General features: G+C 37.6%; 2 protein-coding genes across 2 annotated transcripts; one reads left to right on the plus strand and one right to left on the minus strand.

The window, feature by feature from the left end:
- Positions 1 to 326: 326 nt before the first annotated feature.
- Positions 327 to 1,310, minus strand: Or6a2 (olfactory receptor family 6 subfamily A member 2). The gene has a single exon (XM_070034755.1). The coding sequence runs from the start codon at positions 1,308 to 1,310 to the stop codon at positions 327 to 329; it is 984 nt and encodes a 327-aa protein (XP_069890856.1).
- Positions 1,311 to 11,954: 10,644 nt separating this feature from the next.
- On the plus strand, positions 11,955 to 12,910 carry LOC138836264 (olfactory receptor 10A5). Its single transcript, XM_070034756.1, has one exon. It carries the CDS (start codon positions 11,957 to 11,959, stop codon positions 12,908 to 12,910), a length of 954 nt encoding a protein of 317 aa, XP_069890857.1. The 5' UTR covers positions 11,955 to 11,956.
- Positions 12,911 to 26,473: the final 13,563 nt, after the last annotated feature.

Consider the following 26,473-nt stretch of genomic DNA (forward strand, 5'->3'; position numbering starts at 1 on the left):
TCTTACCATCTTGCTTTGTCACTCACACCATCACGAAGCCTCACTGTGGCTCTTTGCTTAGAATCAGATCTATGCAAATAACAATAGTGCAGATGACACTGGACTACTGTCTAGCTTGGATTGTATAGCTGCTTCCTGCAGAAATCTAGCTTCTAACTTGTGATCTATCCTTTTCTTCCTCCTGGACTAATTATAGTAAGTATTCCCAGTTTGTTTGCAATGCCTTTGAAACTAGCCCCTAATATGGACACAAAGAACTTCATTGGACTTCATAGAAGACATTCATCCAAGTTTAACAACAGTTTGCCAGACTTCACAGCTCCCCTCTATCTATCTCTGCCAGATTTCTTGGGATTATCATCCTGGCCCTGGTACAGATGCAGAGTTCGACGTAGGGCTCTCTTGACTTCTTGGTTGCGCAAGCAGTAAATGATGGGATTGAGTAATGGTACAATGACAGCATAGAGTACAGAGACCAGCTTATTGGTGTCAAAAGCAGAGAGTGCCTTAGGCCGGGCATAGATGAAGATACTGGCTGCATAGAAGATGATTACCACAGTGAGGTGAGAAGCACAGGTGGAAAAAGCTTTATGGCGACCAGCAGCTGAAGGGATCCGCATCACAGCACCCGTAATGGCCATGTAGGAGGCTCCAGTAACAGACAGCGGCCCCAGAAGGATAAAGATGGCCAGGACAAAGTCTGTAAGCTCTGCTGTGGACATGTCTGTGCATGACAGGTTGAGCAATGGGGAGACATCACAGAAAAAGTGGTTGATGATGTTGGGACCACAGTAAGAGAGGCGAGAAATGAGAAAAACTTTGACCATGGAGATGCCAAAACCCCCGGCCCAAGAACCAGTTGCCATCTGCACACACAGCCGGCCACTGACAATGACAGGGTAGCGGAGAGGATGGCAGATGGCCACATAACGATCATAGGCCATCACAGCAAGAAGGACACACTCAGTGCAGCCCAGTCCTAGGAAAAAGTAGAGCTGTGTCATACAGCCCTCAAAGGAGATGAGCTGCCCATGACTCTGTGTGGACCCAATGAAGCCTGCAAGCATCTTGGGAATGGTGACAGTGACGTACCAGATCTCCAGGAAGGACATATTAGCCAAAAAGAAGTACATGGGTTTGTGGAGAGTGGGATGGTTCTTAATTGCCACAATGATGAGTGCATTTTCTGTCAGTACCAACACATAGGCCAGCAGAGAAAGGGAAAACAGCAATGCCCGCAAGGGCACTGGTGCAGGGAAGCCCAGCAACACAAATTCACTCACTCTCCCACTGTGGTTCCTCTGCTCCATGGCATTGGCTCTGCCCATTTCTCTTCAGAAGATGAGGTTGCAGTGTCTCAAAAAGACAGCAGCAAGAGCCTAGATTTCATCTTAATAGTCATTAGTTGTGGTACATATGACTAATAACAGCTGAGAAACGAGCTAAGACACCCACGGACTCAAATAAGTGGCTTTGTATTGAAGACAGGCTAAGAGTCTTGCTGCAACCTTGGGCAAACACTTATTATTCATGTATTTCTCACCAGGAAATGTATTTCATGTATTTCTCAACTTACTGATCCCAATGTCTCTTCCTTGTTCCTATACCAACACAAGAAGGAAAGACCAAGATGATAGATATTAATGATGAAAACACTGTAGCAATAAATTTTCATATGCAAGTAAATAATCATATCCCCAAAGTAGGAAAAGCTAAGAGTCTTGGCTTCCAAAAAGCCATTGTTAGACAGATTGTAACTGTTTCGGAGAAGTAAATTATGAAGTGGTGTTACAAGAGTAACATATAATCAGAGTTTTCATTATGCATTATTGTTCTAGGCACTGTTTTAAGTTAGTAGAAGTAGCATTGGATCCTCAGAATAAGGCTGTGGGTTAATATTAATAACTCCTTTTCAAGCCTCAGGAAGTTGAGGAATGGAGAGGTTAAATGACTTGTTCTGGATTGTGGACATTATAAGAACCAAAAACAAGGATCCAGGACCTCAGAGCCTAAAAACTATTCTGGTAACACAAAAGATGGGCTACATAATATGATCTGTATTTACATGTAGGCAAGGGTATCTTTGGAACTCAGTTAGGGGTACAGTATCCCCTGCAAAGAAAGAAGACCAAAGCAGAACAGCAAAGTGTATTACAGGAGGACTTTGGACCAGCCTGGAAATTGTGAAATGGAAGCTGGCTGACAGAAAGACTAAAAATCCCATTAGTTCTCAAAGTTCTCATTAGTTCTCCTATAATGAGAGTAAAGCCCTTACTTTGGCATCAAGGCCAATATAAAGCATACATTTAGTGACACAAATCTCCTGGTTTGACTTGATACCAAAGACAAATTTCCCTTCCAAAATGTCAAACTTTTTCCGTGTTCCATGTAGGAACTGATAGAAATAAAAATTCACCCCATACCCTGTATGGTCCTAACATTTAAACAGGATACAGAGGTTAGAACTGGAAATAGGGGAGAGTCCATGAACTATCTAAGAGCTATCGCTTTCCAGAAAACCCCTTACTTTTTATTTGTACATCTATTCTATGTGCTATTAAGTCAGGGTAGGGAATGGTACAATGTGTTCACAAAGCAAACTTTAAACTGCTAATAATCTTATACTTGCAATTCCACTGTCTTTATGCTCTTTTGTCCATTTTTGAGCCCTGAACATTTCTCTCAATACCAGAGTATGACAACAAAAAACTACAGAATGCCAACATGGCATGCTTTACCCATCACTTCCATTCTCAACATCCACACCCATGATATAATTTGACCCAGAATTTAGGTAAAATGAACTTGGTATGAGGATGACAGATTCAATGAGAGAACATTAGTAGGTGTATGACTGATGAGTGAGAAATGGAAGATCAGGAAGGCTTTAGAGTGGGCAGGCACATATGAATGGATAAGAGCCCTTTATGAAGGAAATCATAAAGAAAGCAATATTGGAATATCAACAATATGGGTTATGTGAATAGGGATTTAGCGTTTTATTAGGTATAGAGAGGAATAAGGATAGAGACTGTTGAACAAAAATAGTGAAGACCTGGGAGATGTCTACTTGAAGAAGAATCAGTGGACAATAGAATCTGCTTGTGTCGGATGTCATTAACTCACCAGGGCTTTCCTGAGATGTCTAGGTCAGTTAGGAGAGGACGTAGGGGGTGTATGTTAAAGATTATCAAAGCCTCAGGTCAAAATGAAGTTGTGGAGACTCCTCTTCCTTCCATGTTCAGGGGACTCTGCCAAATGAGAAAAGATTCCTTTATCTTACACTTCCCTTATTCATTCCTCTTTCCCACTACCCCGCCTCCTTTTGATGCTTTGGGATGGCACGGAGGCAGGAACCCAAGAGACCAAAAGAGATACAAGAGGAAAAAACAAAAACAAAAAAGGATAAGATAGAGGACAGAAAAGAGAACTGATAGGAAACTCAGAAAATGAGGCTTATGGAGAGAGTGTCACAATACAAATATCTATATTCAGACAGGCATATTGTTGGTATACTACATTGTGAGTTGAATAACTATCAACAGCAACAATTGTTTGCACTGCTTAAGTGAGGAATACCTGTAAAACTTTAGATTTTATTGAAAGAGATGCCCATCTGACTTTTGTGCTTATTGCCAGTCAGTAAGTTGAGTTCATCCATGAATTTAGAGGGGATTTATTGTCAAATAAAGAAGAGATACAAATCCATCTTCCTTATCCAAATCAAACAAAGCATTTGGATATTTCAGGTCACAGAAAGAATATTCTGTGAAAGCTATAAGTTTCCTAACTTTCAGGAAATTCTGAAACAACATGATTGATAAGCTAATACATAAATGAATACATCTACAGGAAACACATGCACAATATGGAACAAAAACTAAATTATCAGTTACAACACAGTTAATCACCTAAAGTGTATAAGCCTCAACTTTAGGAAAAATTTTCAGTTTTCAAAGCTGATTGGATTTTAGAATTTAAAGTAAGGGCAAGAGGGCATGTATATCTTTTTAAAGCCAAATGCATATATTTGTTAAACATGGGAATACTAAATATATTCCCGTTAAGAGAGAAGATGACAAAAAAACTGGTCCTGTTACATTACTTTGGAAATTTTTGGCAAGTCAACACAGCATGAAATAAACAAATACTAAATACTGAAAAGATAGTTGTAATGAAGTAAACACTTATCTGTGGTTTGGGGGTGTAAACATAAGTGATCACTTTTCTAGAATAAGTACATAACATGCATATGCAGTCATGATAATAGTTTTTAGGAAACTCTCAAACTATTTGGAGTGGCTGTATCATTTGACACAGCTGCCACAGATGAATGCGTGATGCCCGTTTAAGTATTCTTACCACCATTTTGTACTGTCATTGATTTTTTTAAATCTTAGTGTTTTGATAGGTGTGCACTGATATTGTAATGTCCTTTGCATTTCTCTAAAGAACAAAAAAAGTCAATACCTTTTCATGAACTTATATAGCATCTCCATATCTTTTCAATAAAATATCATTGTGTCTTTTGCCTCTTTTTTTACTTGGGTTGCTATTCGTATTAATATTAACATTATTACTATCATTATTTGTGCTGCTCCTGGGCTCGAACCCAGGGCTTGGGCACTACCCCTGAGCTTTTTCTTTCCTCAAGGCTAGTGATCTACCATTTGAGCCAGAACTTCACATTTGGCTTTTTTTTTGGTAGTTTATTGGAGACAAGAGTGTCACAGACTTTTCTGCCCTGGCAAGCTTTGAACCACAATCCTCAGATCTCAGCCTTCAGAGTAGTAAGGATTATAATCATGAGCCACTGGTTCCCAGGTTGGGTTATTATTTTTAGAACTGTTTTTAAGAGTTCCTTATTCTATGTGTTTACTTTCTTCTAGGTGGGCTAATAATTATGAAAGAGAATAAATGAGCTCAAAATGGATTGTGGGAATTTATATAAAAAAGAACAAAGAAGACTGTTGAAATTGTATTAGGGAGGGTAGGTAAAGATTGGAATACATTGTAAACTTGCATAGAAATGTCAATGAAATCTCCTTTGTATAGTGTTGTATATGCAAATAAAACTAAGTAAACAAGAGTTCTTTATTCTGCATTCTGATTCTGTGGTTTACAAATATGGCTTCTCCATTAGACTTTCTGTTTTGATTTTTTTTTTGGGGGGGGTCAGTTGTGGGGCCTGAACTCTGCCTGGATGCTGTCCCTCAGCTCTTCAGCTGTAGACTAACACTCTACCACTTGAGCCTCAGCCCTACTTTGGCTTTTTCTGCTTATGTGGTGCTGAGGAATTGAACTCAGGGCCTCATTTATGCAAGGCAAGCACTCTACAACTGAGCACTTCCCAGCCTGTTTTGATTTTCTTACCAGGGTATTTTAAACAGCAAAAATTTTTGTTGAATTCTATCAAAGTCTAGACTATCAGGTTATTTTTTTTAGTGGAATTTGGTACGAATTCTAAGAATTCTTTGTCTAGGTCTAGATTCCAAAGCACTTCTATTTTTCTCTCAAATTTTTATACTTTTGCATTTTACAATTGAGTCTACAATGTTACATATTAATTAATTTGATTTTTTTCAGTTGTGGGGCTTGAACTCAGGGCCTGGGCATCATCCCTAAGCTCTTTTTGCTCAAGTCTAGTGCTCTACCACTTTGAGCAACAGCGCTACTTTCAGTTTTCTGGTGGTTAATTGGAGATAAGCATCCTACAGACTTTCCTACATGGACTAGCTCCAAACAACGATCCTCAGATCTCAGCCTCTTGAATAGCTAGGATTACAAGTATAAACCCCCAGTGCCCAGCATAATTTTTACATAAGGTGGAAACTCAGGCCTATGTTTGTCCAGTCATGCTAAAATCCCAAACCTACCCAGATGCCAGCATCATTTAGAAACCAGCATCATTTAGAATCACTTGGGCATACTTTTCATAACTTAGTATATATTTACTTTTTTGTTCTCTATCCTGTTTCACTGATTTATGTGCCCACACCACCACAAAGAACACTTGGGTTTGTGGCTATATAATACACGTTGGAATTATGTGTGGTAACTCTTCTTACTTTATTCTTTTCAAGTTTAACTATGTGTGATTCATTTGTTTTTATATAGAAAATTTGAATAAGCTTATCTATTATGACCAGAAAAAAGGCTCTCTTGCTCCAATTTTAAAAAAAAGATTTGCACTAAACTTGCAATTGGATGAAAGCTGTCATTATTACTATTCAGAAGCACCACATCCATAAGCACAGCATGTTTCTCCATTTATTTCCATTTTCTTTGGTTTCCTTGATCAGTACTCTGCAGTTGACAGTACATAAGAGTGGTTTTTTATGTCACCAAAGTGTGACTCTCTTTTTTGTTGAATAATGGTAAATGCTATCTTGCCACTAATTCCATTGTGTAAATGTTCATTGATAGTATACAGCAATTTTTTTTCTCTATTCAACTAATTTCTATTTTAAGCTTTAATTATTTTATGGAAATATACTGGCACTCTAGCTACATGGGAAATATAAATCGGAGGATTGCAGTCCACAGCAAGTGAATGTTATCAAAAGTTGGTTATTAGAAGATAAAGAAAGATTGGTATTAATTGATAGTTAAGTAGGAGGTTCTGATGTGCTAATATAGATAATGGTGTACTGTACATTTTCTGAAGTAGAATAAGAGAATTTGGGTGTTTTCACCAGGAGCCCTGCTGTTTTTCCTACCCCTTCCTGTAAATAGTTTTTTTTCCTGTAAATAGTTTTGTGCTTTCCTGTCTTACATTGAGGTCTGTGAGAGATTTTTGAATTGATGGTGGTGCCAGGTGCTGTATGAAGGTCTAGTTTCAGGTTTCTGCATGTCAACATCTAGTTTTGCCAGCACCATTTGTTGAAGAGCCTGTCTTTCTTCCAGCCTATATTTTGGCTTCCATATCGAATATTAGCTTGGTATAGGTTTATAGGTTTGTGTCTGATTCTTCTATTCTGTTCCATTGGTCCTCATGCCTATTTTTGTGGCAGTACCAAGCTGTTTGCATTACTATGGGTTGGTAGTAGAGTTTGAAGTTTGGTATTGTTATTCCTCTAATACTGTCCTGCTTGCTATTTTGTGGTAGATAGAATGTATTTACAAATCTGTAAGTAGACACCTAGGTGGTAGGTATGCATGTGGTTATAAATGAATTAACTGACCTATAATAGCTAGTGAGAGCTCAAATAGTCAAAGCCCAACAAAATCAGCAGCAGGAAATGGTTACAAGCAAGAGGTGGATGGGGCCAAGGGGAGAGGAGGAATGAATGAAGAGGGGAAGGAGAGAGAATGCAGTCACGAATCTGTTTTATATAACACAAAATTAAGAAAAGTAAGGGAAGGGGTGGGCTGAAGGGGGGTGAGAATGTTGAAGGAGTAACACTGATCATGATGTGTTGTAGTCATAACCTGCTCTGTGAAATTGGACCTCCTTTGTACAACTATGCAAAGATAGCAATTAATAAAAAGAAAACAGAATTGCCACAAAAATAGAAATATGAAAGAGAAGACAAACATATTTACCTTCTTTTAAACATTGTACAACAAGTCAATGTAGTAAGATGACACACGCATTCCATATGCAAGAACAATTAAAATATCTTCATGATTAAAAAATAGGTGGCTCTTGGGAAAACCCCACAAAATAGATGAATATTTATCAAGATTGATGACAAATGACAAAAAAATGAAAAAAATTCAAATGACTGAAATCAAAGTGAAAAGAGGCATTATAACCAATTTTATTGAAATAATGAGGATTGCAAGAGAAGTCTGAGTAGCTGCACATCTACAAACTATATAATCAGAAGTGGAAAATTCCTAAAAAGAGGCAAAACCAAATTGCCTACAGTGAAATAGAAAAAAATCTCAACAGACATATAACAAGAGGAAAAATTAATAATAGAAAACCTTCCTCCATGAAAAAGCTAAATTAAAAAATTAATTCACTGGTAAATTTTGCCATATGTTTAATTAATTAACACATATATTTCTTGAATTATTCCCAAGAGTAGAGAAAAAGAGATTGATTTCACCTCACTCTGTGAGGGTACTATTTCCTTGACACCAAAGCCAGAAAGAAAAGGTGTTTTTTAGCTGAAGTTTTTTTGTGTGTGGTTAAGGATACAGAAAATAAAAACTGAATTTACAGTCATGAAAAGAACATATTGTTCAGAACTTCTTGCTCATCTTCATGATGATAGAGGTGACACTTCTCAAAGAGAAATGCATTCATTACCTGACTTATGTAAAGATATGTATGTATGTGTGTATATATGTGTGTGTACACACACATACATATATCCCTATATGCCAGACCCTGGTGGCTCATGCCTCTGATCAGGAAGGCTCAAATCTAAAGGACCATGAGGGAAAAACTCTGTGAGAGTCTATCTCCAAAAATGCAAAGACATTGTTTAAATAGCAGAATGCTAGCTGAGCAAGCAAACCAAGCAAGCATGAGTTCCTGAGTTCACATCCCAGTAACGATGTATACTGTATAGATAATATGCTGTGCTGCCAAGCGTGTAAGGAGAGACAGTAGCACAGGAGCCAGGTGAGAACTGATGATGTTACAGTGCTGGAAATGTGTCAGAATATATCCACATTTCTGTTATAGGCAACTAGGTTGGTAGAGATCCTTTTGTTGATTGGAAATAGATGGAGGGTGAGCATATGTAACAGGAGAGGCAAGGTAGCAGGCGAGAGGTCAGGGTTCATTCTTCAGTTTTTCTTTTCTTTTCTTTTCTTTTTTTTTTGGGGGGGGGTCTGTTCGTGGGGCCTGAACTCTGGGCCTGGGCGCTGTCCCTCAGCTCTTCAGCTCAAGGCTAGCACTCTACCACTTGAGCCACAGTGCCACTTCCTGCTTTTTTTCTTTTTGCTCATGTGGTGCTGAGGAATCAAACCCAGGGTCTCAGGCATGCAAGGCAAGCGCTCTACCACTGAGCCACCTTCCCAGCCCCATTCTTCAGTTTTTCTATGTGAACCCAGAGGAAGAGCACTGAGTCTAGTGGAGATAGACATGTCAACATTAGGACCATGGGGGGGTTAAAAAATTAGTTATTACAAAAGTGAGGTGCAGAGGGGTTGTACTTAACATAAGTCAGGTAAAGAGTATATTTCTTTTTGAACAATGTTACCCCTTCCCCCACTTTCTCCTAGTTTTCTCTTCCCATCCCCACTTGCAAGTTGTGTGGTTCATTTTCAACATAGTGTCCAGTGAGGACCACAGCTTCATTTGTTCACTCTTTGTTCCTCCATTTCTGGGCCTCCTCTTACCTTCCCAAAGACATATAAATGAACAAAAAAGATAAAAAGAAAGGCAAAGAAAACTAAAACTGGGCTGGGAAGGTGGCTCATGATAGAGCACTTGCCTTGCATGCATGAGGCCCTGGGTTCAATTCCTCAACACCACATAAGCAAAAAGAAAAAAAGCCAGAAGAGGTGCTGTGGCTCAAGTGGTAGAGCGCTAGCCTTGAGCTGAAGAGCTGAGGGACAGCGCCCAGGCCCAGAGTTCAGGCCCCATGACCAGACAAAAAGAAAAGAAAAGAAAAGAAAATTAAAACTGCAATGAAGAAAGAAACCTTGTTTCCATTTCCTGGAGTTCATTTTGATAAATATTATTTTCTATGACTAAAGGCACATTGGCATTGAGCTTTTGTGTTCCTCCTCTAGGAATATCATCTTTTGAGGACCATGGGTTTTAACACAAAACAATTAGAAGCAGTAGTAAGTCAAGCATAAAAAAAATATAGCTAAGATAGGTGGTCCAAGAAAATTCAACAGAAAATGGAAAATGTGGAGAAGTCCAAATCTTCATGATCTATACTATACTGAATAAGAGCATGAACATGGCACAGTGGTTCAACTGGTAGGTCAGGAACAGCACCCAGGCCATGAATTTAAGCCCTAGGACTGGCACAAACAATGCCAACAAAAAATAGTGAGCCCCCCATCTCAAAATAACCAGTGCAAATAAGAGCCAATGGTGTATGTCAAATAGTAGAGCACCTTTCCACCAAGCACAGCCCTGAATTCAAACCTGAACATTCTGTAGGGGGGAAAGATTTTAAGCATGAGGTAGCAATAAAAATACATGTTGTAAGGCTTAGATTGGCAGCAGTGAGGAAAAAAGGGTGGCAAGAGGCAGGGTAGCCTTAGATCCCTAGAGTAATAGCTTTCCTTTATAAACTGTTTTCCGCCATCTGAAATTCCTTAGGGCCTCAAAAGACAGTAAATTCAATGAAGGTCAAGTTCTCATGAGAAAAAGAGGAAAGAGTTGCATAGGTGAGCTCAGTACACTTGGGTGAAGACACAGATTTCACCCCTTCCAGTTGGCTCTAAGGATAAAAGAGGCACAGCTGGGCATAGCATCAGGACTGAGAGCATGGTCAAGCCACAGACTGAGCTCTCTCATGTCTGATACAGAAAGCATCAGCAACCTAGTTCCAACTGCAGCCATTAATGGATCGTCCAAGACAACAAGCGCGATATCCCTGGTTTCTCCTCTGGCTCTTCTGAAACAAAGGTTAGGCATAAACAAGAATGTAAGGCAAGCTGATCAAAGACAATGTCCACATTACACACAGGTAAGGCTCAGTTCCCAGGACCAGATCAATCATGGGCCATCTATAGTTTCAGTTGCTCAACTGGACAAGGTTCAGGTAGGTTTTAGTGATACACCTAATCCAAATTGTATTCCTGGGTCTACACTGAGAATATCTCCTTTGGTTTCTCTCTTTTCTGGGCCTGTTTTCTTTGCATGTGTATGTCCTATAACGCTCTCTGATTCAGGAAGATTTCAGTCCCTAGAGTTTCCATAAGCATGTATGCCTCCTCTAGGTCTTGATTGTCCTCTGTCTAATTCAGGAAAGATTTGCGCAAGCAAAATATTCATGAGACAGAGACAATCAGGCTACACTACTTGTTTTGGGCAATCTTATGGATATAGAAAGTACACATTAACTATTGGATATTTTCCTTTGACAGTTCACTCAAATATTTCTCGTAATTTTCATGAAAAATGATGGCTCTCCTTAATTTTTTTCTCTATTATGGAAACAATTGAACTTTTATTGAATGGATTCACTTCCTAGGTGTTTTTAGTAAATACTTTTCAGAATTGAATTGAAAACCAATGTATTACAGAGTACTGGCAATCAATTGTCTGTTAGACATGTACAGGACTATATTGTACCCCATAGCCTAATTAAACAAGAAAAATAATTATGTTAGGTGACATGAAGTGTCAAGATACGAAGATGGTAAATGTCTTAAACTGATCACATTTAATAGATGTCATTTCTGTTCTGTCTTTTACTCACTATTTCCTACTCTGAATTTCTTCTAAATGAAGTATAATAAAATATGCATTTTCATATTGCATACTGTGTCACATTGTTTTAGAAGGGCAGTCCCTAAATGCATTTATAAAGGTAACTAATAATTTGTGAAGATTAAAAACAAGGAAACTGGAATAGGGGATATGAGTGTGTGTGTGTGTGTGTGTGTGTGTGTGTGTGTGTGTGTGTTGTGTGTGTGTCTACTCTTTTTCCATTTGATTCCATTCCTTTGCCTCTGGGGCCCATTTATTTCACCATTGTTAATGTGCTCTTTAAGTGGGAAGCAGAAAATGGATATAAATGAAAATGCTCAAATTTATTTTAGAATAAAAGGTTTACAAAGTCAAAATCAGATCATAAAAAATAAAATTTGAAGAAAAATAAGGCATCTCGTAAATCAGAGGTTACTGAGGATCTTTTTTTGTGCATTTATTTTTAGACAGCATAAAACCATTCCTCTTACAATGCAGATTTGTGATTTTGTGACTTTTCCCCTTCCATTAATGAGAAGCCGGGGGTAAAAGCATTTAAAATAAGATTCTTCCAATCAAGAACCTCTCCCATGACTACACTGTGGCTTCCTGTCTGTCTCCATGGCTGCAGGAAACTGGACACGCGTAGATGAGTTTATCCTCATGAGCTTCTCTTCCCTACCCAAGGGAATGCAGCTGCTGCTCTTCCTGGCATTTCTGGCCATCTACCTGGTCACCCTGTTGGGAAACAGCCTCATCATCGTGGTCACCTTGGCTGACCCCATGCTTCACAGTCCCATGTACTTCTTCCTCAGGAACCTGTCCTTCCTGGAGATTGGCTTCAACCTCGTCATTGTGCCCAAAATGCTGAGCACCCTGCTTACCCCAGACACAACCATCTCCTTCCTGGGCTGTGCCACTCAGATGTACTTCTTCTTCTTCTTTGGGGTGGCTGAATGCTTCCTCCTGGCCACCATGGCCTATGACCGCTATGTGGCCATCTGCAGTCCCTTGCATTATCCCGTCATCATGAACCACAGGACTCGTGCCAAGCTGGCTGTGGCCTCCTGGTTCCCAGGGTTTCCAGTGGCTACCGTGCAGACCACGTGGCTCTTCAGCTTCCCATTCTGTGCCACCAACAAGGTGAACCACTTCTTCTGCGACAGCCCGCCTGTGCTGAGGCTGGTGTGCGCAGACACGGCCCGGTTTGAGGTCTACGCCATCGTGGGAACCATTCTGGTGGTCATGCTGCCCTGCCTGCTGATCGTGTGCTCCTATGCTCGCATCGCTGCTGCTATCCTCCAGATTCCTTCGGCCAAAGGGAAGCACAAAGCCTTCTCCACCTGCTCCTCCCACCTCCTAGTTGTCTCCCTTTTCTATATATCTTCAAGCCTCACGTATTTTCGACCTAAATCAAACAATTCTCCTGAAAGCAAAAAGCTGTTATCCTTGTCCTACACTGTTGTGACTCCCATGTTGAACCCCATCATCTACAGTCTGAGGAATAATGAGGTGAAAAATGCCCTGGGTCGGACTTTCCACAAGGCCCTCATCCTCAGAAATCACATGCCATAGACATCCTGTCTCCCTCTCTTTACACATCCATTAGTGAAATCCAGCAGTTGAAACAGCTATTGGAAAGCAGACAGCTCACATACGCAATCCGACCTACTTAGGAAGCTGGAATCTGGAGGATCACCGTTCAAAACCAGACCAGGAAGCAAAGGTTTTGAGATTCAGCCTCCAAAACAAGACACAGCAAAATTCCAGACTGAAGTCATGGCTTAAGCTGTAGAGCACTAGCCAAGCTTGCCAAGCAGTACAAGTCAACATGAGACCTAGAGTTTGAACTTCAGTATTGGGGAAACAAAACGTACTATAGAAAAATGTGCTTAGAGTCAGGAAAGGTAAGAGGCCATGCTAGACATGAGGAGTCCTGGTAGAATAAGGCAAAGTGGAGAAGTGGGAGGTGTGGGGGGAGGGGTGGTAGGAGTCACAGTGTCCAGAGTACATCTTTATCATTTCAAGGAGAGTTGTCTCTTTTACCCACTCCATGTCTTAGTCACCTTGTTGGAGTTACCAGTGAAATATTTTCTAAAGCCATTCAACTCCATTAACTTGTATTAAAGTATTTTTTGTTTAAACATTCCTGCAGTGTTGTTTCTTGTGCCTTACCATCTTAAAGTAGCAGATTCCCTCATGTGTTTTATCTGTTGAAACTTTCCCTTGAAAACGTCATACAATTTGTTGCTTACAATTTTTCCCTTTACATCTAGAACCTGGAGGAGGAGGAGTACATTTATGCATAGGCACAACAAAATTATAGAAGGTATTAAATCATTGCTATTTTCAAATACACAACTGATTTTTAATGGAGAATGGAATATAGACTGTTCAGTGTTGTCTTCAAAGATAAGTGTAGAAGTAATGGATAGAATTAATAGGGGACTATTTTAAATAAATCATTGCTTTTTAAGCACTCTTCCATGATTAGTGTGGTGAAAAAATAGATTCATTAAGTATCATAGTTCTTTAAGAACTGAACTGTGAATCTGGGTAAGTTACACATTTGTGATAGAAATACATGATTAGATTCTCTTCCAAGGAGACAAGTAACCAAAGTGGACTACTTTGTTCTAAAAGGAATCGATCTCACACAAAATTGTGCAATCTAAACTGTACTGAAATATAAAATTTTAACTCAGTTGACTGTCTCCTTTAAATAAATACTGTGATTCTAAAGTACAACAGTACATGTTTTCAATGTATTCTCTTTCTCCAGGTATAGATTCAAGGTGCATATTCATAATTTTCTCTCTAATCTCTCTTCCCCTTGTTTTCCCTCCCACATTGATCAACTACATTGTATCGTATATAAGGTAATGCTGCCACAATTACTTTATTAGACATATTTATTATTCTCATTTAAGTGTTGAAACAGTTTTAGCTAATCTGAAGTTGATATAGTAGAGGTAAGCAGTAATAGACAGTAAAATAGTACAGGTGGAATTTAAGCTGTTATTCTGTTATCAGTTACAATGATCCTCCATTATAAGTTAGGTGACATATGATAAAGAATTGTTAAAAAGAAAATTAAATGTGCTAGAACTGGAGGTCTGACTCAGATGACAGAGTGCCAGCCTTGATTGAAACAAGAATTAAATATGTAGTTCTAGCACAAAATAACTGAGGGAAGAGATTTCCTCACCACCTGTCAAGGGCTATTGTACAGAGTATACTTATAAAGTTGTTCTGGATGATGAATCTGATATAAGTATATAATGAGACAGTTCCTATCATATAGCATATTATGCAACAAACTACTCACATTATAATTTGTGAAAACTAAAATGTGGAAGAATCACCAAGATCTCATTATCTATTACTGTATTTCTCATAATCTCTGACAGTTGTTGCTATACTATGTGTATATGTTTCTACTTGGTTTTATTAATTACTATCATAAGTAGATTTGCAAGATTAGATTCCAAATAAGACACAAGTAGTTTTCTCATCTACAAATGGAGACTACCACAATAACTTACACACAGAATTGTAACATTTAAGTTGGGTAGTGAACATAAAGGTCTTCACCCTAATCATAATTATTTTTATCTCTTTATTTTTATTTGTATGAATGTGAAGCATGATGTGTAAATAAATGAATATCAATCCTATGTCATCATTTAGTTTATATACTTTACTATTTTTTTATGTCTTACCTTTTTAAAGCAGAGAATCAAATAGAAATAATAATGTAGTGAATGTTTTTATAGTTATGGTTTTTGTGTGTTTAGTTACATTGAAATAGAATTTTAAATAGATTTAGGGATCAATATCCATGAAATGGTCTCAGTTCATTGATTTTTCTTTATGAGTTCTTCAAGGCTCTTCAACTTAATACAATGGTTCCTAGTCCACCCATTTCCCCACAGTACTTACTTTTATTAAGAATTATAGAATTATAATGATATAATTATAATGCTAAGAATTATAATTAGATAATTCTAATATTATTTATTAAGAATTATAAACTACAATCTCACAGAATCTTTAAAAGATGTTTGAGTAGTTGTAATTTATACAGTATATTTACATTAAGCTTTATTAATATTAAGGATAACTTCATAAAAAATATCAGTAATAACCTTATGTCAGTCAGTGAGTTCAGATTCTAAAATATATTTTAAATACAAAATTAACAAAGAGCTAAGCAAAAAATTGGTCTTTGGCAAATTCTAGAGATATGTGAATGCCCAGACCAGTATGTAAAAATGGTGATTGGTGTCACAAATCTACAGTTAATTGCATTCCGTGTGTGTGTGTGTGTGTGTGTGTGTGTCTGTGTGTGTGTGTGTCTGTGTGTGTCTGTGTGTGTGTGAAGAAATACCAAGTCAAATAATGTCAAAAATATACTTAGGAAACTGAGAGATGGTATTTTGCAATAGACTAAGAGATACGTTAAGATTACACACAAAAGTCCCAAGTGAGAAAGAACTTGGTATATTATGGAAGTATAAGAAAAGCTATTTTTACTGGAATGAGAATCTCAGAAAGATGGGTAAACGTGATTTGATACATGTGTAGAGACAGACAGAGTGAAGTTTATACAAGAATTGTTCTTAATCATGTGAAAGGCTTTAAAATTTAACTTACATGCACTGGGTAGCCATTAAAATACTGTGATCAATTTTTTAAGACAATAACTGCTGGATTACAGAACGTATTGCAAAATAGGAGAGTAGAATGAGAGAGACCAGTGAAGTACGTTTGGTTTAGTAATAGTAAAACAGCAATAGTAATTAAAGTTGAAATTCTAAACACATTTTAGAATGTGTTACCCAGGTGCTGGTGACTCATGTCTGTAATCCTAGCCACTCAGGAGGCTGAGATCTGAGGGTCAAGTTTGAAGCCAGCTTGGCAGGAAAGTCTGTGAGACTCTTATCTCTAATAAACTATTCACAAAAGCTGGAAGTGGTGCTGTGGCTCAAGCTATGAGCCCTGAGAAAAAGAATCTCAAGGATAGCACCAGGCCTTGAGTTCAAGCCCTAGGACCTGCAAAATCAAATAAATAAGTATAAATAAAATGAAATAATTGACATGGCATGGGGAGATGGATTTTTATTGAACTCTTGAGGAAAAAGGAAGTATCAAGAACTCCATCCACATTTTTGGTACTAACAATCAATTTAAAGGCTATCCCCTTCATCTAGATGGAAAATGGACTAGACATGATGGGGCATGGTAGAAAGAGAAACAGAGAGTTCATTTTCCATTCATGTTTAATCCACTAAAATAGGTACTAGACACAAGGGTAAGCCACTGAAATAGTGAGTATGCAAGACACAGTCTTTGTAGTTCAATGATCAGACAGAAATAGAAATATACAATTCGAATCCTGAGTATTAACACAGGCATACGAACTAGGGGTAAAAGAAGAGCATGAGTGTCAAATGGGATTGGTGAGACGTTTAGAGTTGAGAGCCAAAAGAAATTTTACTATAGAATCACAGGAAGTGAAGAGGGGCAAAACTGCATGGTGCATTATACCATCCCAAGTAGGTATCAGAGGTCAGCAATCTGCAAAGGGCCAGATAATAAATCTGTAAACCCTATTTATAAAGGGCCACGAAGAAAAAAAACAAAAGTTAATAGTCACTTGTATAATAAAAATAATTTTTCAAGCTGGGCACTGATGGCTCACACATTCATTCTAGCTACTCAGGAGGCTGAGATCTAAGGATCACAGTTCAAAGCCACCCAGGCAGAAAATTACCTGAGACTCTTATCTCCAATAAAGTATTCAGAAGAAGCCAGAAGTAGCACTGTGGCTCAAGTAGTAGAGTGCTAGCCTTGTGCAAATAAAGCTCAGGGACATCACCCAGATCCTCAGTTCAATTCCCAGGACCAGCAAAAAAAAAAATTCATCATTTTATTGAAGAAAATTAATAAACTATTACTAAGCTGATTACATTTTCAATGGAGAGTTACTAATAGAACAGTGACATTCACTTTTGGAGGGATAACATGTCAGTTAATTGAGTTTCAGAGTTAGTGTTCTCCTTCATGAAAATCAGTTGCAAGTGTTTATCTAGTAGTACTGATCTGTAAATCATTTAAATAGGGATATAGGTGTACCCATTGCAACAATGAGATGTACAAGTCATTATGTCGAAAAATGAACTTTACAACTTTGGTCGGGGGGAGAGGAGGGAGTATGGGAAGGGATGGGAAGGGGAAACAAAGGAGGAGGCTACAATGCTTGATAAGAAATGTACTCATTATCTTGCCCATGTAATTGTAACTCCTCTGTACGGTATTCTCACAGTAAAAAAAAAATTAAAAAAAAAGAAATTTAACATATTCCATTGCTGAAAATACCTTTCACAATGATACATATGCATAAATATCTTTTGTACTGAGCATATACAATATAACTTAATAGAGTGTATTCATTATACAAGATATTTACACAAGTCTATTAGATTATGTTCCTTTTGCTTTTAGCATAACAGTGCACTGAAGATTATTGGTTTTTCCACAGAAAATTCAGTGTACACTCATTAATTTCTTAGTTAAAGGGTTTTAATTTTTTGAGATATGGAAACCTTTACTAATAATGTTGGATTTGGACAGTAAGGCTGTAACTTCCCAATGCCTGGACAAGAGCATGAACTGTGAAACTGAAATGCCAAGGTTTTACCCTGACCCTATGACTTAACAGCTCTTTGATATTGGGGAAAGCTAGTTGGAATCTCTTGTGCTCAGTTTCCTCTGTAAAATAAAGACGATCATAGCAATCACCTCATAAATCGGGTAAGAAGATTAGATGAGCTCAACCTGTTCATCACTGAGGAACCATGCTAGGCACGTTGTACTTCAATGTTCACCATCATGATAATATTAATAACAGTGATGATGGTAGTGATAATAACGTTAGCAGTAATACATCATGGTAGAGAAAATGAGAACCATTAGGATGACTTTGAAAAGGTTTTTTTTTTTTTTTTTTTTTTTTTTTTTTTTTTTTTTTTTGCTGATCTGTTTGACCACTCTTTTGTGAACTAGGTAAATCAGTTTAACTTTTCAGTGCAATGATACAATCAGACATATATTTTGCAACATTTACTTTGGTGGCAATGTAGAGGAGAGGAGAGAATTGGTGACAAAGCAACATGGAAAAAAAAGAGGCCAGTTAGAAAACTTTTGTAGCCCAATTAAGTGTAAGGAAAGACACTTATTAATCTTAGAAATTGAAGCCCTCTATCAAAATAGGTCAGCAATGTAAGCCGTTTAGCAGAACTGATAGCTCTGAGGAAAATCACTGCAACTCTGGGCAGCAAATTGGAATACCACTTGGGATTTGAGCCTCAAAGGTTGCTTCTTGACAAGAGATATGGTGTTGGTGCTTAGGTTGTTAGCCCTCTCCTTAGATCCAATCCTGTCTAGTGACCTAAGTTCCCACTCCAGTTTCCAGCACAGGCCACTGGGAGCCTCAGTTGCTGTGCTCCGGGGAGCAGCGCAGTATCTCGTTAACAACTTTTTAATGAGATCACAGTCCGTAACTGTTCATTAAGAAATTGGCGTGTCTGCAACCCCAGGGGTAGAGGAGCCTGAGGACAGAAGCCAGTGACAATAGATCATCACCTATGTGTAGAGGCATGGGAGGAGGAGAATAACCTGCTCTTAGCCGACTCCCAGGCTTTTCCTGTTAGATCTCCAGGGCCCCAGGCAGCTCCCAGAGACTTTGAAGCCTTGGTGAGAGAAGGTGACAACAGAACCAAGAGATCCCAGCTTTGCAGCATCTTTTAGTCTACAGAGAGTTTGGAGAAAATCAAATGTTTTTCAGGTTTCTTTTTACTTGCTTGTTGCAAGTGGATTATTCTGGGGACTTTTTTTTTTGATCGTTTGCTTTTCATAATGAATGTCATTGCTATTCTTCCTACTCCTCCAAGTACACATTCCTGGAGTTATTTTCCAAATATTTTAACAACTACCCTTGTCCTGGAGGTTCAGTTGTTGATGTGTTCTCTCTCTCTTGGAAATCCAGTCTGTTCAGTGTTTGAAGACACTGCCTATATATAAATGAAATTTGACCATTGACTTCCATCTCTGGCCGGGATTAGAGCTAGAACCTCCTAATCAGCTTCCTTGCCTCTAGTCACACTGCAGTTACATACCCCCCATTCCCATCCATCTGATCTTCCACAGAGTCCTTTCCAAATATACACATAATCTATCATCATGCCTACACTTATGATTCACATCACTAGAATAAAACCAATGTTATTAGCATGTCATGCTAGCCCTTACAGTTCAGCTCTAGCTAGTCCTTCCAACCTTACTTCTTCCCATATCCCAACCATATAGTTGAATGAATATTTGACTAATCCCTGCAATGTCATTCTTTCTGATGGAGACATAGAATTCCATTGTGTATATATACCACATTTTCTTGATCCATTGATCTACTGAGGGGCATCTGGGTTGGTTCCATGTCTTAGCTATGGTAAATAATGCTGCAATAAACATAATTGTGCTGGTAGCTTTAGTATATGGTCTTGTTTGTGATCTTTTGGGTAAATGCCCAAAAGTGAGATTGCTGGGTCATAGGGGAGCTCTATGTGTTGAGGAACCTCCGTACTACTTTTCAGAGTGGTTGAACGATTCCACCAACAATTCAGTAAGGTTGCCTTCTGTCCATATCGCCTCCAGCATCTGTTGTTATTAGAGTTCTTGATTATAGCCATTCTAACTTGGGTGAGGTGGTATCTCAATGTTGTTTTGATTTGCATTTTTTTATGGCTAGAGAGGTTGAGCATTTCTTCATGTGTCTATTGGCCATCATTTCTTTAAGATAACTAAATAATTTGAAAAAATGATTTTTTTATTCTTTCAGTAAAGCTACATGAAACAGAATAATTATTCACCAAAAGTAAACTTCATTATTAAAACATTTTACCTTTGCTCCATCCCTCTGCCAACAGTTCCTGCCTCTCACCCCATCAATGCTGCCCAAGTCGACTCTTACCTGTATCTTAAATGACAGGTAACATTGTTCCTTGCAGGAGTCACTGGGTAGTTCCTATATGCAAATCTGAGCTCACTCTCATTTGAACAAATATGGTGTCTTGTGCATATGCCTGTCAAGCCTTAAAGGCATAAGACTATTTTACATATATAACAGAATATAAATTTTCCTTTGCTTCAAATGCCTGTCTTTTTAAATGAAATCGGAATGCTTGTACATAATAAAAATTCAGTAAGACTTCTTCCTCCTGGTGTTGGACATTAGCTCCTTTCCTGTCTATAATTTGAACTCAAAATTGACTTCTAAGGAATTGAACATAGATTAAAGGAGAAAATTTACAATGGAGAAACCTGGATGACAGCACCTTAAACAGGGATTAAGGTTAATACAACATGTTTATCTGCACAGCTTGATAGTACATGGTAAGAAGAACAAGGAAGGAACCTAATCTGTATGTTATTATTTCTAACTACCCCAAACCTGAATGTGTATTTACTCATGGAAAATCAACTTATAGCCCTTACTGGAGAATTTTATACAAAATACCTGACCATCTTTAACCACGTCAAGAGTGAAGTATATGAAATGTCTCTGTTATCTTTGTGAGTCTCCTATAAATCAAGTCATTTCAAAATCAAAATGATTTGATGAAAATACTTATCAGGGGGATGTAGAAGGAAACCTTACTGCATTGTTGGTGGGAGTATAAACTTGTTCAACCACTTTGGAAAGCAGTATGGAGGTTCCTCAAAAGATTCCACATAGGGGCTGGGAAGGTGGCTCAGTAGTAGAGCGCTTGCCTTGAATGCATGAGGCCCTGGGTTCGATTCTTCAGCACCACATAAGCAAAAAGAAAAAAGCCGGAAGTGGCGCTATGGCTCAAGTGGTAGAGAGCTAACCTTGAGCTGAAGAGCTGAGGGACAGCTCCCAGGCCCAGAGTTCAGGCCCCACGACTGGACCCCCCCCCCCTCCCCGCCAAAAAAAAAGACTCCACATAGAGCTCCCCTATGACCCAGCAATCCCACTTTTGGGCATTTACCCAAATGATCACAAACAAGACCACACTAAAGCTACCAGCACAACTATGTTTATTGCAGCATTATTTACCATAGCTAAGATATGGAACCAACCCAGATGCCCCTCAGTAGATGAATGGATCAAGAAAATGTGGTATATGTATACAATGGAATTCTATGCCTCCATCAGAAAGAATGACATTGCCCCATTTGTTAGGAAATGGAAAGACTTGGAAAAAATTATATTAAGTAAAGTAAGCCAGGCCCAAAGAAACATAGGTCCCATGGTTTCCCTTATTTTCAATAACTAGCATATATCTGAGATAAGCAGAAAAGTGCAGATAAGTTGAAGTTAGGTGAAATGAACCCCAAGATAAGTATTCAAATGTTTTTGCTTTCATGCAATTGTTTCTAACATATTTATAAGAGGATTTCTTTGTTGTTTTCTATGTCCCTCCCCCACAGTATAACCCCTGCTTTCACTGTATTTGATGTTGGTATAATTTGTGGAGGAAAGGGGAAAAAAACAAATTGTTTAAATAGGGATATAGGAGGACCCACTGCAACAATGAGATGTACAAGTCATTATGTCGAAAAACGAACTTTACAACTTTGGCAGGGGGTGGGGGGTGGCTGGGAGGGAGGAGTGAGGGGGGTGAGAGATGGGAAGGGGAAACAAAGGAGGAGGCAACAATGCTTGATAAGAAATGTACTCATTACCTTGATCATGTAATTGTAACCCCTCTGTACAGTATTTTCACAATAAAAAAAAAAGAAAATACTTATCAGTATAAAATTATGTATGGCCAGGCACTGGAGGCACTGGAGGTAATGCTGGACAAGGCAACAGCAATACTCGTAAGACACTATGTTGGAAATGAACTTTCCAACACAACTTAGGGGAGAGGGGTTGGGGGAGGGAAAGTAAGAGAAAACAAGGGGGAGTAACAATGTTCAACTAGTAATTTACTCATTAACTATGTAACTGTAAACCCTCTGGCATCATCCTTACAAAAAAAAATAAAATAAAATGTACTCATTCTAACTGTTACCCTACTTTATATCACTCTTACAATAAAATAAAATTTAAAAAATAGTAAATGAAAAAATAGTAATGCTGCAGATGTAGTTTAAGTGACAGCCTACTAACCTCAAGGCCTAAGTTCAAGTACTTCACACACGAAAAAAGATTTATGATTAAAAGTAAATGTCTTCATTTGGCCAGTGGGGGAAAAAAAGTAAATTTCTTTCTCAATACTGATGTCTTTGTTCCTATTTCCTTGCCCAGAGACAGTGTCTTATATACATTGTCAGAAATTTTCTAATAATAAATTTTATTTCTGTAATTATAATTTTCTTTTTCTAAGATACATGTGCAGCTTACATTGTGTGGTATGAATATGGTGCTTTCAGCTTGACTTTTTAAAATAAACCTTACAAAATCTAGGACAGTATTACAGAAAAATTGCAATGACAGTTCACATAGTATGTTAAGGCCCACATACAGCTCCCTGTAACTAACACCTTTTACTAACATGGCACATTTGTCACAATTAAGGAGTCAATAATAAAATGTTATTTTTACCTAACACCTGTACTTCATTTGCATTTTCTCAATTCTCACCTAATGTCCCTCTTAATTTCTCAGATCATGATACAGCTTTCCTGTCATGACCAGACTTCTCTTGGAAGAGTCTTGTGGATTTGTCTGCCTCATCTGGCTTTGAACCTCGATCCTCAGATCTCAACCTTCTGAGTAGCTAGGATTATAGGCACCCAACTATTTAAGGCTTTATGGAATTATTATTGTGGAAAGGTGGATTGTTATTTCACCATAATATAATATCAACAAGTTTTTTTTCTTTATCTTGATCTTAGTCTCTTGGCTAATGCAGTGTTTGTCAGGTTTTTCCTCCAATGTAGAGTTTCTCATCTCTCCTCCCATAACCATACTCTTTGATTGGAGATAAGAGCCACTACACTGAACCTACCCTCAAAGATGGGGAACCAGGTTCCAGAGGTTTGTGGGTAGCATTTGTACATCAATTCTTTAATGTTCTTCTGCTCAGGGAGTTGTTGATTCCCTCCACATAACTTTTATTTGCATTAATATATACATATGCAGTAGCTAGTTTATACTTCACGTTCTAATCCAGTTGTACATTGTTCAAATTATACATCTTTGGCTATGGAAAACTTTAATTGGGCTTCTGTGTTTCTTTGCCATAACCCAGTGATGTGTTGTCATTTTTTTCTTTTTTTCTGGAGCATTTACTTTCTTTTTTTTTAATTTATGGAGTATTTACTTTCTATATTATAATATGCTGCAGGCTCATTTTCTATATTTCTTGTTCCAGTCTTATTATCAGGCTTTTCTCTAAAAAGTACTAGTTCTTTTTATCTATTTGGGAGACAAATCCGTGATGGTACATGACTATAGTCCCAACTACATAGGAAATGGAGATTGGGAGGATCATGGTTCAAGACTAGCCTGAGCAAAAAGTTAGATATCATCTTAAACCAATAAGCAGGGTATGGTGGTAAATATCTGTCATCCCAGCTATGGAGAAGTTATAAATAGGACAGTTGTGGCCAAGATAAACCCAGACAAAAATTTAATAATAAACAATTTAATAGAAAAATAACCAAATCAGAACAGCTAAGAGCATGGGTCAAAGCACAAAGTGCTGAAATCAAAATCCAGTTTCACAAAATAATTACATAAATAAAAGATGAAAGACAGACCTGGTTGGTAGATGTTTATGTCTTCATCTTAATTTTTAACATGAATATTGATACATATTTATAGTCATATAGAATCTCCTTATAGCTGATGTAAAACTTATAGTTTCATTGTCCCCATTGATGAAATAAAGGCATTCCCCCCATTGTTTTGTAATTTAAGTGGTGCTGCAATTTCTAAAATAAAAACTTTTAGAAATCTGGGTTGAATAATTTTATACTGCTTTATTTTTGCTATAGTGTTCACTAGCTAGTTCAAAGTCCATTAGTACTAACTCACCTGAACAGCTAGAGAGGAATTAGGGTTATGAATTTTTCTTAATGATAAGAAGTATAAAACCAAACAACTTAAAAGAATAATCCTAATATTCAAGTATGTGTTTCAGATCTTTCCCCTTCAGTTTTCTTCTACCCTCTGGATTTACTTTTTTACTAGTATATATTAATTGTACAAAGAGGTTTCATATGATGTCCCTACACTTCATACAATGTATTTGATCAAATTCACCTCCCTACTACTCTTTCTTTACCTTGCTCTCTTTTGCCCTTTAAACAATTTTAAACAGGATTCATTATTATAGTTTTATTCATATAAATTAACCATCTCAATAATATTCACCCTCATCACTCTTCTATTGATCCCAAAGCTTAGAATCCTATTTTTATTATGATGCCATTCATTTTCTTTTTACATCAAGAATTTATATATGAGAGAATGCACATTGTCTTTCTCTGTCTGTTTTATTTCACTTAATGATTTCTAGCTCCTAGAAATGTTTTCTACAAATAATATAATTTCATTCTTCCTTATGGCTGAATAACACCCCAGTGTGTATATTTACCACATCTTCTTTATTTATTCATCAATCAATGGACACCTTGAATGACCCACTTAGTCTCAATTATTTACTTGTAGTTCAACTAGCTACTCTATTAAAATTTAAGGACAGGGACCACAACTGTTTGGTTCTTTGTTTTACTTAATTAATCTAATGCCTAAAAATAGTTGATATTTAGTAGGCAATATGTATTTGTTGAAAGAATGAGCATTACCTGCATGATAGATTTTGTTAATATAAGTTATTTTATTGTATTATAATACCAACCTTTAAAATAAAAAATTTAGGCAATATGGAACTGGAGCTCAGAGAATTTAATACAAATGTTCAGTTTTATAAGCTAGAGAGTTCTGGAGCTGAAATTAAGTTTAGTTCACTCTAATGTCAAATATTTAGTGCTTCTTTTTCCTATACAACGCTACTTACCTTATTTGTACCTGGTGTTTGATCTCTAAAATTCATCATGGTCTCAAAAGACAATAGATTTAAGAAAGGTCAATTCTCATGAGGAAGAAAGAAAAAGGAGCTTAGGTAAGCCCAGTAACTCCTAGGGGAAAACAGAGATTCAAGCCCTCCAACTAGGCCCAAAGACAAAAGAAGTTCAATTTGGAATCACTCTCTTAAAATCAGAACCAGGAGCATGGCCAGTCCACACAGTGCAGTGACTCATATATGACACCAAAGGTATCAGGGACTGTGCTTAAATCCAGCCATTCATGGCCCAGACATGGCAGAGGGTAAGACTTCCCTGGTTCTTCTTTGGACTCTTCTGAAACAGAGCTAGAGCTCTTCAATTATTATAAGGCATACATGAAATTTGAAAGTCGAGTGGAACTGACCATAGAAGAAGCCCCATTTAGTAACAGGCAAGATTCAATTGCTTAACTGAATATGATTTCTATTTTTTATGCATTGTTGGAAGATCTTATTAGTTCCTTTCTTCTTAGGCCTCAGTTTATGATTTCTACACCCTTAGTTGTATTTAAACCTACCAGAAAATTGATATCCACAGTGGTTTTGTTTTTATTTTTGTTGTTGTTCCCTCCTGTGAAGTCTTTTTTTCTTGTAAAGTTTTTTGAGTCAAGAAGCTTTTGGACTTGGTAGCTTTGAGAGAAAAAAACACTTCTTTCTAATCTCGATTTTTTCTGTGGACAACTCAGGGAATATTCCCTTCAGAGAAGCATCCACGAGACTAAGGATATCAATCTTTCCAATCTTCACTAACAGCACACACTATACATCTGTCAGGAACTGAGGCTCCATTTTAGTAAAGTAAAAGAGAAGTTCTAACAAAGAAAAGGCAGTTGCTGAGAAAAGTAACAACTCTAGAGAAAGAACTCCAGCATGAGCTTTGTTGAATTCATGTACTCATGCATCTAATTAGTTATTCTAAAACACATATAAATGGCTTATTCTAGACAGTTATATTGTGAAGGAATTTATAGATGGAGATGTGTGTGTGTGGGGTGTGTGTGTGTGTGTGTGTGTGTAATCACAGTAATTAAAAGGC

Source organism: Dipodomys merriami, unplaced genomic scaffold (genome assembly GCF_024711535.1).
Source record: "Dipodomys merriami isolate MVZ:Mamm:240054 unplaced genomic scaffold, mDipMer1.0.p SCAF_25, whole genome shotgun sequence".
Lineage (NCBI taxonomy): Eukaryota > Metazoa > Chordata > Mammalia > Rodentia > Heteromyidae > Dipodomys > Dipodomys merriami.